General features: G+C 31.3%; 1 protein-coding gene across 1 annotated transcript; it reads right to left on the minus strand.

The window, feature by feature from the left end:
- Positions 1-4,212: 4,212 nt before the first annotated feature.
- On the minus strand, positions 4,213-12,408 carry LOC109792005 (protein PAM71-homolog, chloroplastic). Its single transcript, XM_020351381.3, has 10 exons — positions 12,131-12,408; positions 11,351-11,513; positions 9,789-9,972; positions 7,971-8,018; positions 7,385-7,481; positions 5,602-5,765; positions 5,334-5,399; positions 4,923-4,973; positions 4,734-4,838; positions 4,213-4,656 (listed from the first exon to the last, which is right to left on the minus strand). Exons 1-10 carry the CDS (start codon positions 12,249-12,251, stop codon positions 4,591-4,593), a joined length of 1,065 nt encoding a protein of 354 aa, XP_020206970.1. The 5' UTR covers positions 12,252-12,408; the 3' UTR covers positions 4,213-4,590.
- Between the last annotated feature and the right edge of the window lie 893 nt (positions 12,409-13,301).

The raw sequence follows: 13,301 nt of genomic DNA on the forward strand, positions 1-13,301 counted from the left end.
ATATTTGTTTATTACATCAATTTTATAGCCGGTGTTGTGTAAAAAGAAAAAATATTCTTAAAATAAGTGTTGCTTTAATTTCTCAATATAATACTAATAACTTTATTTTTATGTATACACTTGATAATATTTATTAAAATAATTGTTATTATGTTTTTTCATTTCTCATAATATAATCAATTATAAGATTAATCTTATGAAATTGTTATTTATTTATTTATTAATTTTTTATAGTCTATGAAAAAATCTTAACAATACTTATTATGAGAGAACAGCATACTCATTGTTTATATTAAATAAGGATTTTATATTTATATTTTTTTTATTTTCAGAATACACTTAACTTGCCTATATCAGATGAAGATGCAAATATCACACAAGCTGTAGCAGCTCGAATTCATGGAGATAAATGCGCTTTTTTTAATTGTTCTTTTTTAGGGGTGCAAGACACCTTATATGATGAATATGGTCGTCATTATTATCGTAATTGCTATATTCAAGGTGGGATTGATTTCATATTTGGGAATGGTCAATCAATCTTTGAGGTAAAATAAAATTAACTTCATTTTATACTCTTTTAATAATTAATTTATTGAGGAAAGATAGCAACACACTATAATATCATTTTTTGGATATACATTTTAATGTTGACTAAAATTTATTTTTTTTAAAAAAATATTTTTCTGGTCTCACTTTTTATTTAGTAATTTTTTCTATCTTAATTGTATAATTTTTAATAAATTTTAAAAAATAATAGAGTATGTATTAGAAGAAGTGTGTTTTTAACCCTCCTCTAATTTCTTTACTATTTTAAGAGTGTATGTTTAGTTCAAATTTTATGGCTAAATGATTTCCTTTTAGCCAACTTCTATACTTTTATTAAGGACAACTATTCTTGAAATTTAAGTCTCGCATAATATACACACGTACGGTTTATTGGTATTCATCACAAGTAGTAATTGATTGAAAACTTGTGTGAAAATATAGGCAAGTCAATTATATTTTTCATTGGGAAAAAATGGTCCCATGAGGAATGGATGTTTTACGGCACAAGAAAGGAACTCACCAACTGATAGCAGTGGATTTGTTTTTAAAAATTGTAACGTGAGCGGGACAGGAGGACAGGCTCTACTAGGAAGATCTTTAAGGGCTTATGCAAGAGTCATCATAGCAAACTCATTCCTATCAGATGTCGTAGCACCCGAAGGTTGGAATGCTCGTACCTTTGTTGGCCATGAGTAAGATATTTATTTTTTATGGGGTTATTTTATGATATTTGTCTGAGAGGATATTTTATGAATTATTTTTATAAGGTTATTACACAAACATAGGTCTCTCAATATCATTGAAGTATGGTTGTATTATATAAGTTGTTATTTGTTGTATTATAAGGGACCTGCGGAATCTGTCTTTTATATAGCACATTATATGTTATGAGTTTTTATGGGATTATCGGAATCTGTCTTTTATATAGCACATTATATGTTATGAGTTTTTATGGGATTATTGGTTGTCACCGAATCCAACCAGGCTTTGATACCACTGAGTTTTTATGGGATTATTGGTTGTCACCGAATCCAACCAGGCTTTGATACCACTGATGGGGTTATTTTATTGATACTACTGATGGAGTTATTTTATGATATTTGTCTGAGAGGATATTTTATGAATTATTTTTATAAGGTTATTACACAAACATACTCCACAATGATGAGATATTGTCCGCTCCGCTTTGGGTCACGAAGTATGTTTGTATTATATAAGTTGTTATTTGTTGTATTATTTTATCGATGTGGGACTTGTTATTTTATGATATTTGTCTGAGAGGATATTTTATGAATTATTTTTATAAGGTTATTACACAAACATACTCCACAATGATGAGATATTGTCCGCTCCGCTTTGGGTCACGAAGTATGTTTGTATTATATAAGTTGTTATTTGTTGTATTATTTTATCGATGTGGGACTTGTTTGTTATTTGTTGTATTATTTTATAATGTGGGACTTGTTTGTATCCCAACAATCCTCTTCTCAAACAAGGGACCTAACCTTTCATGCAGATATTTTATGAATTATTTTTATAAGGTTATTACACAAACATACTCCACAATGATGAGATATTGTCCGCTTTGGGCCTTAGCCCTCACGGTTTTGCTTTTTGGTCATCACCCAAAAGGCCTTTCAATCATTGAAGTATGTTTGTATTATATAAGTTGTTATTTGTTGTATTATTTTATCGATGTGAGACTTGTTTGTATCCCAACAATTTTATGTCAATTTTTTATGTATTTTAATTTGGATTTGGCTTCTGAAAATGATAATAAATTATAGTTATAATTGTTAATTTAAAAAATAAACAATAACTATACTTTATCTTATGAATTATATTCCCTTCACTTTAGAGGAGTCTAAATAAGATATTGTTTTCTTTCTAAATCTACCTCTCGTTTTAGAAGACATATAGTTCATTCACTAACATTATTTTATGCATTCACGTGTTGAAACAAACTTAACTACAGAGAAACCATTACATTTGTGGAGGCGGGAAATACAGGACCTGGAGCAAATATGTCAAAACGTGTGACTTGGTTGAAGCACATAAGTGGAGTTACACTTGATCAATTCTTAGATATCTCTTTTATTGATAAAGAAGGGTGGACTTCAAAATTGCCACCGAAGATCTTCATTTGATTGGTTGTCATATTTTGGTTGTAAAATTAGTTAGCTCACAGCTTTTGATACTCTCTTAAGGTGTAGTGTCTATTGCTTAATTAATAAGATTCATTCTTCATTGCTTATTGTTTACAACTTTCTTATCATGAGGGATATAAAAAAAATGAAATCTATAACGATCAATTTTCACCTTAGAGAATTTACCTTTATTTCTTCATTTTTTACTTATTTTTTAGAAATTTAGATTATTTTAATTCTCTATTTGATTAACATTAGAATAATAAAGTTGACCATTTTCAAATTACTTTCGATTAGTATTTTTTTTATCACACTTTTTAAAATAATTCATCTTTTTTTCTTTAAATATAACATTATTGACATTTATTTATTGTTATTGGAAAGTTTAGTCAAAGGTTCAGTCACAACTAATAAATGTGTAGAATGTATTTTTTTAATTAATTTTATTAATATTTATTTATTGTTATTGAAAAATTTAGTCAAAGGTTCAGTCACAACTAATAAATGTGTAGAATGTATTTTATTTAATATAAAAATTACAATGATGATAACATGGTTCAAACTTAAGACCCTATAAATATTAACTCAATCATCACTACTAAGTCAACTTCAATGGTTCAATGTGTAGAATGTATCTAAACTACAAATGAAAGTTTTTAATGAATAAAATATTTTGTTACTACAAAGTAGATTATGCATCATTAATTTTGCTTTGTCATGCTGATGGAAAATCATTCTTGAAGATCATAGAACCTTTAACAAGCATAATGTCAAGAAGAATGCAAGAGGAGTAGACTCAAGGTGAAGATAGAATACCTAAGCTTCTGTGGAGCTATAAGCTTATTTGGGCTTATTTGGGCTTGGATGACCCAAATCATTTTATGGCCCATAGGTCTGGATGTCCACTTGCCCATGCAAGTGGTTTGGTTGTCCAAACCATGTCAAATTTGTCATCCAAGCTACAAATTAAGTTACATAACTTTGGTAGTGATATCTCAACAAATTTGTTAAAAGTAATCATTAGTCTTGTAATTGTAATGATTAGATTAAGTAGTTGGAATTAGCTTAAACTAACCTAGGTTATTCTTAAACTAGGATTAGCTTAGCTTACTTTACAAACTTCTAGACAACTAACTAGACTTGTAGACATTTAACTAGAGTTAGTTAACTTGAGTACAAGATAATTAACCATGGTTATATTTACCCATAGTTAATTTAACTTGCATCATGCGTCAACTAAACTCTATATTGTATTTTTGTACCCATTTTGTGATAATTTTGAGTAATTCCATACTATGAAAATTGTATACTTCCTTTATTTCTTCTCATCATCCAATAATCTAAGACTTTGTTTGTAACCCAATACCAAATACCCTCTAAGCAATGGCTTAAAAAATATGCATCCCTTCATACATAAGTTAAAAACAAATTCTAAACACACGTTACAGAACTGTAAAATCTACTTTCTACAACTAAGCAATGGTCAAAATCTTTTAAAGCAACTAATCACAAAACACTATGATTGAAACCAACACATCCTTAATATCCTAACAAGTGAAAACTCATAAATATTCAGTAAACAAGCTTACATTACATTACAAGTTTCTTGAATCTTATAGATGTAGTTTGTTTAATACTACAAATAAGCACACCGTAAAAAAACTATTCTCTAGAAAGAATTACCCATGTTTCTCTTCATACTCTTACAGCAGATTTCATGCTTCTTATTCCCTAACCATGTGAGCAATATGCTCCTAATGTCTACTCAAGAAATCTTTAACAAAGTTAAAATAAATTTTTCTCTGTTCTCTCAGCAATCTGTCCATGTATTATCCTTTTAGCTCCATCAGTGATATATTGCACACAAAAAAAGGATTGAAGGATTGGCAGCAATGAATCAGAAAACACCAAAAAAGGTGGCCACAGCAAAAATTAGGAACAGCCCTCCACCCAAGTAGCCAACCTGATGAAAAATAAAGAAACTTTCATTAGTTATTATGAATTCAAGCATTCAATGTCCAATCAGGTCATGACTAGTACCAGTTTTTCAGAAATGTAGTTAGCCAGGAATGCTCCTCCAAGAATAGCAATAGATGTTGCAAGTAGGTGTCCAGCAATGGCTCCACTTGCTACACCCCAAGGAGACTGAAAAGTGATAAGAATAAAATAATATTGAGGTTAATATATAAAGCAAAAGATGTTGGGTTATCTAAGATTTTAAAAATGCACCTGAGCTGCCCCTAGTGCAATTGTTGCGAGCATAGAGCGATCTCCCCATTCCTACATAATTCCAGTTACTAAATTAAAATTCATGCCTGATAACACAAACCAATATAACTACATTATTCTATATAAGAAGCATTGATTAATCACTGCAACCAACTTGAAATTTAAAATTCAACTGAGAAATAAGTATTTAGAGTTGGCATTCCGACCTAAAGATCAACACAAAAGTAACAAGATCAATTTCAGGTTACCTATACTTGTGGAGATCAGGGGAAACATTTTGAGCAAATGCAACATATTGTAAGATTTTCACAATGCATCAATACACTTGTTTTATTAAAGTGATGATTTTACAATCAGAAATATATGCCAAGTTGTTCATCGATACAAAGGATATGAGAAGAGGAGACTTACAGCAAAAAATACAAGGCTGAATGATTTCCAAACAATCTCAAGTGGATTTGAAAGTCGTTTCGACACCTAAAGATATTTTAGAAATACATGGTTAAAGTGTATAAATGACAGTTCAATTGGCAATATAAAGGTAGAATAATGTAACCACATATGCCGCCAGCATTGCATATATCAGAGTTTAGGGTTTAGGGTTTGCGTATCATAAATATAACCAAAATTTAGATCTGCACAAATTTCCAGGACCCTTGGTCATGCATAGGGTTCAAACCTTCTCTTTCACAAGCTCCTCTGCTTCAGCAAATTCATCAAGTTCAGGACTGCTGTTATCACCCTTCTTAACCACATCTGATGGAAGATCCCACGCATCTTTTATTGATTTTAGACCGAAAAACAAAAGAAGAGTTACTGCTGCATATTCTCCAATTGGCAAGGCTGTAAGTAGACCACACAAAGCAGAAACATCAGTTACTATCATAACCAATAATCTAGATGAACTCTAGGCCAGTGCCAGGGTAAAAAGAGAAATCATTACTACAGATTACCTGACTGAAGCCAAGTGTATTGAACAAGAGTTGAAAAAAAATGTGACAAGTAAAGTGAATAACGAAGACAGATTGATACACTGATAACCTATGAAGCCTAGATACTCCAAAAATGGAAAAGTATTGGTGTTGTACCTGTGTCAGACACCGATACGGCTCAAATACACTAGGATACAAATCCAAGGAGTATCCGATTATTTTTTATTTTTTTAAAAAAAATTATTGGATACGGCTCACAATGGCCAGATACGACTTTATAACATGTGATACAGCTTGGATATGTTTTTTGTGCCCAAATGTTTGTTTTATTAATATTTTAAATTTTTATTTTTAGTTTTAAAATTTTTAAATGGAAAAAACCTTTTAAAAGTTAATATGCATACTCCACAAAGACACATTTCTCTCGCCTTTTTATCAATATTTTATATTTATATAAAATTTTCTATTTTTTTTAACATATCATGACGTATCATATCCTTAATTTCAAAATAAAATTTGAATCCCCATATCCATGTTGTATCGTACTTGTGTCGTATTAAGTATCTAGGCTTCATAGCTGATAACCTTAAGCTACTTATTGCAGATGAATAGAATTTAAGCTCTCTCATATAGGAACCTAAGAATGGCCAGGTCAATTAATATCAATGTGACTGTAGCTTGCATTCCAATGAGATACTTAAAACAACCATGAACTTAGAAGAATTGGACTATTTTTCATGTTCCAAACTACATAAATTCCTAATGTTTCTATTAGAAAAGACTGGGTTTCCAAGGGTATTTTGGTAAATTAAACTCCAAGGGAATTGACGTCAATGACATAGACAGGATGACCCTCATCCAACACAATGTTTCCAAATTAACAATTGCTTTTCAAGAGGGTTCTGATTCCTTATTTCAGAAGTAGATGCAAGAGGCAGACTGCATCAGCTTTTGATTGAAAATGAGAACAGTGAAAAAGGTTGTTTTTGTACAGTATCAGCGGCAATATTTTTCTCTTTAAAGCATATCAAAGTGTCAGTTTGAACAGAGCTTCCAAAGCCTTTAGACAATACGTAGTGTGTACAACCAGTTGGAGCTAGTTTAATTAAATGCCTAATTTTAGGAAGTCAAATACTGACTGCTGCACATCAAAACAGATTTACAATATGACAAAAATATGTGAAGATAATTAGAGAAGACATACCAAGCCATAGTATGAAAGAGAACATAAAGACAGAAAACCTCTTTCTAGTTCTCATTAAACAGTAAAACTTGTGAAAATTTTCAGAAAAAAAAAATATATATATATATATATATAATATAATATAATAATTTTCCAACTCCAATTCGTAAACAAAATATTAATTCATTTGCATGCTTAATTTGTGTTTATCAAACATATTACACTAAATCAGTACTTCAGTATAATGCATTGACGAAAGTGATGTGAGTCAAATCCCTACATCATAAAGACATACTAAAATTTGGTAAATCTGATCAGTATGAGAAATACCATATGCAACAACTTACTTGTCTGAAACTGAGCAGGCACTGATTGAAAGATTCGGCCAATTACAACAGATAGTATTGACATGAGAGCAAGAGCACCCATTGATCCCAATAGGACCTGGTCAATATATAAAATATCTCTTATAATATATAAAATTATGTTCCAAAATATAAATTACATAGCTATGATAATCAATGAGTTAGACTAAGAAAGTGGGTGGGTACGACAATCCCAAAATGAGTATACACTTGATTTCCAGTTACACAAATGTTATTTCAATAATAAAACTATTGAATTGACACAAGAGGCATCATTCTTGTCATTTCTTACACATCAAGCCAATTACTATATAGCATCATAGAGACATAAAAAGTATATAGGAAACAGAGGAATTTTGCTAGTCCATAAAACACAATAGAGAGGAAATATACCATAGAGAAGATTAATTTCAATCCCATAAATCAGGAAATATATAAGCCAAGAAAGTTAAAACAATAACAAAGAAAACTAGATATTATGACATCAATAATGAGATCGTGCCACAACAATAGCTGGGAGAGGGGGAGGAGGGAGACAATTGTTGAAAAAAGAAGTCAGAAGACTCACCAATCCCTTCTCATATTGCATTGCCAAGAGTGCAGCAATAAAGAATGTCTGGTCAAAATATAAAGGGCTAATTTTAGGTCCATGAATACATACAAGTTTAATGAATGTTTAATGAAAAACTAGAATACTACACCTAAACCAATACAACAATTTCAATGCAATAATAAAAATTAAAATTATGAAAGAAAAAATAAAAGCAGATGCAAGAGATGCAAAAATATTGCCCAAGGGAGTGATGCGTATTGAACCATTTGGACAGATTAAATATGCCTATTGATTAAACATTACTCATTCAACCTAGGTTTTACATTTTAGGTACAAGTTTGTCCCATTAAAAAATCAAACCACATAAAACACATTCCAGGCAGGATTAAAATCAAAATGAAAAAATGTTCTAAAATTTTAATCACTATAGGATTTTCATGACTAAGCTGCTTTGGAGCATGAAAAGTGCTGCTGATCCAGATAACTGAAAACAAATTATTCTTGTAGTTGCTTGTTAAATTTTATTCTGTTAGATACAAAACTGTTAATCCCTTTCTTGGAGGAAAAGGTGCCCAATGAAGAATATTGGGGTAGGACAGTGTAAGTAGCATGGGCTGAGACCTCAGAACCAAGTGGGCTTGCTAGGAACTACAAAGCTGACAAGATGTAAGTAGCATATTTAGAGCATGTTAAGATACAAGCCTGGAAGGACTTTTTTAAGAAATTCTCTACTAGAAAATAATCTTTATTTTCAGTAGAGAAACTCTCAAAAATCCTTCTAAACACTCTTAGCCAAGCCTTGCAAGAGGTAATGGAAAGATTTTGAAGTTGAAGGTGAAGAGAGAAGTTTAGAAATGGAGAGGTTCATGGTGGATAATATTAAAAGAAGATAGGGAGGAAAGGAGATTTAAAATCCTAACTAGTAATCCCTCAAAAGCCTACCTATCCAGTAATGTCACATTTCCCTAGATGAAAGGGTTGTTTCTCTCTAACCCATAGCATCATTTAGAGAGCACAAGGCAGTGGCCCTCATTAGTCGCACTCTAGAGGATTGGCAATTGGGCATTGTTGGAGCACTTCAGTAGTACTTTATCCCTGGGAATATTTTGTTCCAAAATACCTCCTCCCCACAGAAGGAAGGAATATGGTCTTCCGCATAAATCACGGCCTTGTTTATGCCTTTAACACTACGTTCCCTTCACACATTAATGATAGTTGTCAATTAACCAGTACCAACACGCCAATGCCACCTTAAAAGCATAAATGAACTAATGCAAGCTGACAATGATTTCATCTTTGACATGTTGAGGTGGTAGAACATTGGTATTATCACCAACATCTCAGATATGTTCCGTCTATTTCCCATAAATTATGTTAGAAATGTAAATCCCATAACTAAGTCTCCAGTCCTCCAGTTCATAGCTTAAGCTATTAGGAGATTTGATTCTTGGTATAGCATTAAAACCTCTCTGACCAACTGAATGACAGTTTAATCTTTGGCACCCACATTCTTCATAATTAAGTTAATAATCGACAGAAGGACTTCAAAAAATAAACATCTGAATTGTGCTTGAAGCTAAAGGTCTTTAGCATGGGGTGTATTGGAAATAAAAAAGCCATTATTGAGCCTCCACCAGACACCTAAAGCCTGTGGGTGAGAGGTACTTGACAAACTCAACTAGTTTATCCACAGTACTGGGAACTAATTTATACCTAAATAAGTATGTTGAGCCTCTAAAAAAATAATTTTTTGCCACAAGCAAGAATCAAATGGGATTCGGGAAGTTAATAATGTAAACAAAAAGAAAAGCCTTGGTAATAATAGTAAATTACCTTGTCTCCAATCTCAGAAACAAATATTAATGTAAATGCAGCAGTGAATCCTGATTTTGCAATTGCTGCTAGAACTGATGAAGATCCCCCTTTCACAAAGGCTATTAGTGAAAACACGAGAGTGCATCCAAACAACACAAAAGCTACAGAGAGAGGATATGGGATCTGATTAGGAGGTTTAACACTGCAAAACCATAAAATATTTTTGCATTAGAATTGTAATAGAACCATGAATAATCATATTATACAAAAAAAAAAATCAATTGAAAATAATTGAATAATATGTTAAATCATTGAACTAAACTAATCAATAGACATAATCTCTAATGTCAATCTTCTGAATAAATTCAAGAGTTTTTCTCTTTTTGAATGAACTGCATGTGTGACCTAAACCAGTTTTATTAAACTCAGACCAGACCAGCTGGTCCGACTGGATAAACTGGAACCATTACCAGTCCGCTCCTCTTCTTAGATTGGACATGCATTTCACCCTGGATGACGTATCAGATTGGTGTTTGGAAATTCAGAAAAAAAATTAGGAGGGGATTTGAACCTGGTAGAAGTAGAACTCAACTCCCTTGGTTATTTAAAAGATAAGGAACCACTACACCAACAAGCCACTTTAGTATATCAATGACAAAATTAGATTTTATATTATACAGCTTATATAAAATTATGCATCTAGCAATATACTTGTTGATGTGGTTCAACTAGTGACCTACTGACCTAGTGTCATGACCCAATTGATTACCAATCCGGTTCTGATAACACTGACCTAAACAACTAATATTTACTATTGCAATGGTGATGTGAATACTGCATTACTGCCAATTTTCTCTTCGAAGTATTACCTTATATAGTATATATATTTCATATCTCAGCCACAAAAGGAATATATTTCGCCCTTGAATAGATTCATTAGGCTAATCCAGTATGAGGCATATGATAAGGGTTATATTGCAAGAATGAATGCAATTTTCTAATAGAAAAATAGTAGCACAAATTCAAGCTTTGATTAGATCCAACATCTAGAAGAGGATCATCCAAGAATGAGATTGTTTGAACAAAAGCAACACAAAATTCCCATGCTTAAGTAGGGTCAGACTGATTACAAATAATTGGGGAGGAGAAAGAGTGTTGTGATCTAGAAGAACCAGGTTTATTGATGCAAAGCTCATGTGTGGCCAACTTCAGATTTTCTGGTTAGGAATTAGAATTATGGCTGGTTGCTTTGTGTATCAGAAGCCTCAACTCTAATACCAGCATTAATAGTATAAATGAATAAATAAAAACGAAATAAAAGAACAGAACTGCATAATTCTGCCACTGCTTAATTTCATAAGTATATATGTATGATTTGGCAAGTTTACAACACAATCTCACATGCAAAAGCTGGGATTTCAAGGGAGAACACAATAATAAAACCAAACATTTTGCCACTGATAGTGTCAAGACCAAAAGTCTATCGTGATATGTTCCTAGAGCCACCTTTCATCTCATGTTGTGAAGCTCTAAATATCCATATCTTGCATAGCAAATGAAATCAACCTAGTGGAACTCACACTTTAGAAGAACTATCGTCAATAGCATGTCTTTCAAAGACATTCTGGCCATCTTTCTCATTATTGCTTCCATAATCTCCAGGTTCAACACCACTAATATTGGATGCTTGGGCTCGAATTGTGCCTTGGGCCCAGCTCAACCTGGATTTCTTTCTGCATCTTGCTATACATAATTCAGGCATAATGTCACTCATTAAGTCAACAAACATAAGTACCAAGAATGAAATTCATATAAAAGTCAGCCTTGTAAATGTGAGAGAGTACACAATCCATACACATGATTTCATTCAGACATCAAGGATCAGAATCAGTGGGAAGCATATGACTAGTATGACACAAGAACTACAATTACTTAAACAAGGCATTTATCTCGCCAATTTCACTATCAAAAAGGATAACATTGAACTCCAGAGGACAAGAAAACATCACTTCAAACTACAACTGAAAAAAGTAACAACCACTGTATAAAATCTTAAGTTTGTTAACATAATTACTTGGAACACATAATTTTCTTATCAACCACCCAAAGGGTGAAAATGTAGGACTTGACCCACCTGAATTGGATGACCATCTAAGCAAAATCTTTCCATTTCCAACCAAAAAAAGAAAAATACATTCAAATAATACTTGCCAGAAAAATCCATGTGAATTTTAAACTAATGGACAAGATCACAAGACTAAAGAGAAGAGAATATAACCTCAGACTTGAAACTTCACTCCGAAATGAAAACTTTTGAAATGGGGTGTAAGAAAACATCATAGTTATTGGTTAGAACTTACATGGGTATAGGATGGGGGTTCTAGAGATAGAAGAAGAGAATGGCAACGCATCCACCACTGCCAACGAAGGAGGAGGCTTTCCCCTTGAAACCAAAGGAGCATGAGGACCTAACCCTTTCATGATTCTTCTATGAAAATGCTTCTAAATTTTCATTTTTGGCTTCGTGGGTTCTGCAAACCTCGGAAAGTTAGAAGAAGTAAACAGGTGTTGTGTTACCCAGTTGTGCTAAGGTTGGTGCTAGAACTAGTAAGAGAGAGTTCTTGAAAGTTGCCACGTATGCAAACAGAGAGACAAAGTATGGATGAAGTAGCCAGGCATCAATTCTTAGCTTTTTTTATAATATTTAATTATTTTTTTCGTATATGAACTTAACTTTTTAATTTCTGCGAATAAAAAAATTGCATTTTAATTTTTACATAAATTATTTTAAACTTTTTAATCTCTATAATCACTTAAATTTTTGCGATTTAATCCTAAAGAGAAAAAATATGAAATCTAAAAAATTAAAATAAAATAGCTTTAATTATAAAGAGTAAAAAAAAAAATTTGTAAAGTTATAAAAAAACAATTAAATCACTTTTTTTACTATAAGCTCAACTATGTTTTTAATCTTTATAAAATTGATGATTTTGATTTTTATTCTTCTATTTTTTTTTCATCTTTCTAAAATTTATAAATATTATTTTTGGTCCTTGAAAAATTTGATTTTGATCCTTGTAAATTATTTGGTTTTCATCCCTCTAAAATCTAAACTAACTATTTTTAGTTTCTAATGATTATTTTAAGGTGGATAAATAAAATTTACTTTAAAGGCTTATAAATTTTTTTAAAAGTGTTAAATATCAATATAATATTATTAATTGTTGTAGATAATACTTAAAATGGTTACTTAACTTTTTATTAATAAAAAATAGTTTAAAAATGATTATATAAAAATAGAGGCTATAAAAATGGTTTTAATTTTATAGGGATGAAAAACATAGAAAAATATTACAGAAACTAAAATCAAAACTTGATAATTTTATAGGAATTAAAAACATATTTAAGTCTTTACTATATTAGGAATATGAAATGTCTTATTTTACATAATTATTATTATTTATTATATAATCATGTGGAGAAAAGATAAACACTGGACAGGGAATTGAATAGTGTATATCAAAAACTCGC

Source organism: Cajanus cajan, chromosome 7 (genome assembly GCF_000230855.2).
Source record: "Cajanus cajan strain Asha chromosome 7, NIPB_CcT2T_4, whole genome shotgun sequence".
In the NCBI taxonomy this organism is placed as follows: Eukaryota; Viridiplantae; Streptophyta; class Magnoliopsida; order Fabales; family Fabaceae; genus Cajanus; species Cajanus cajan.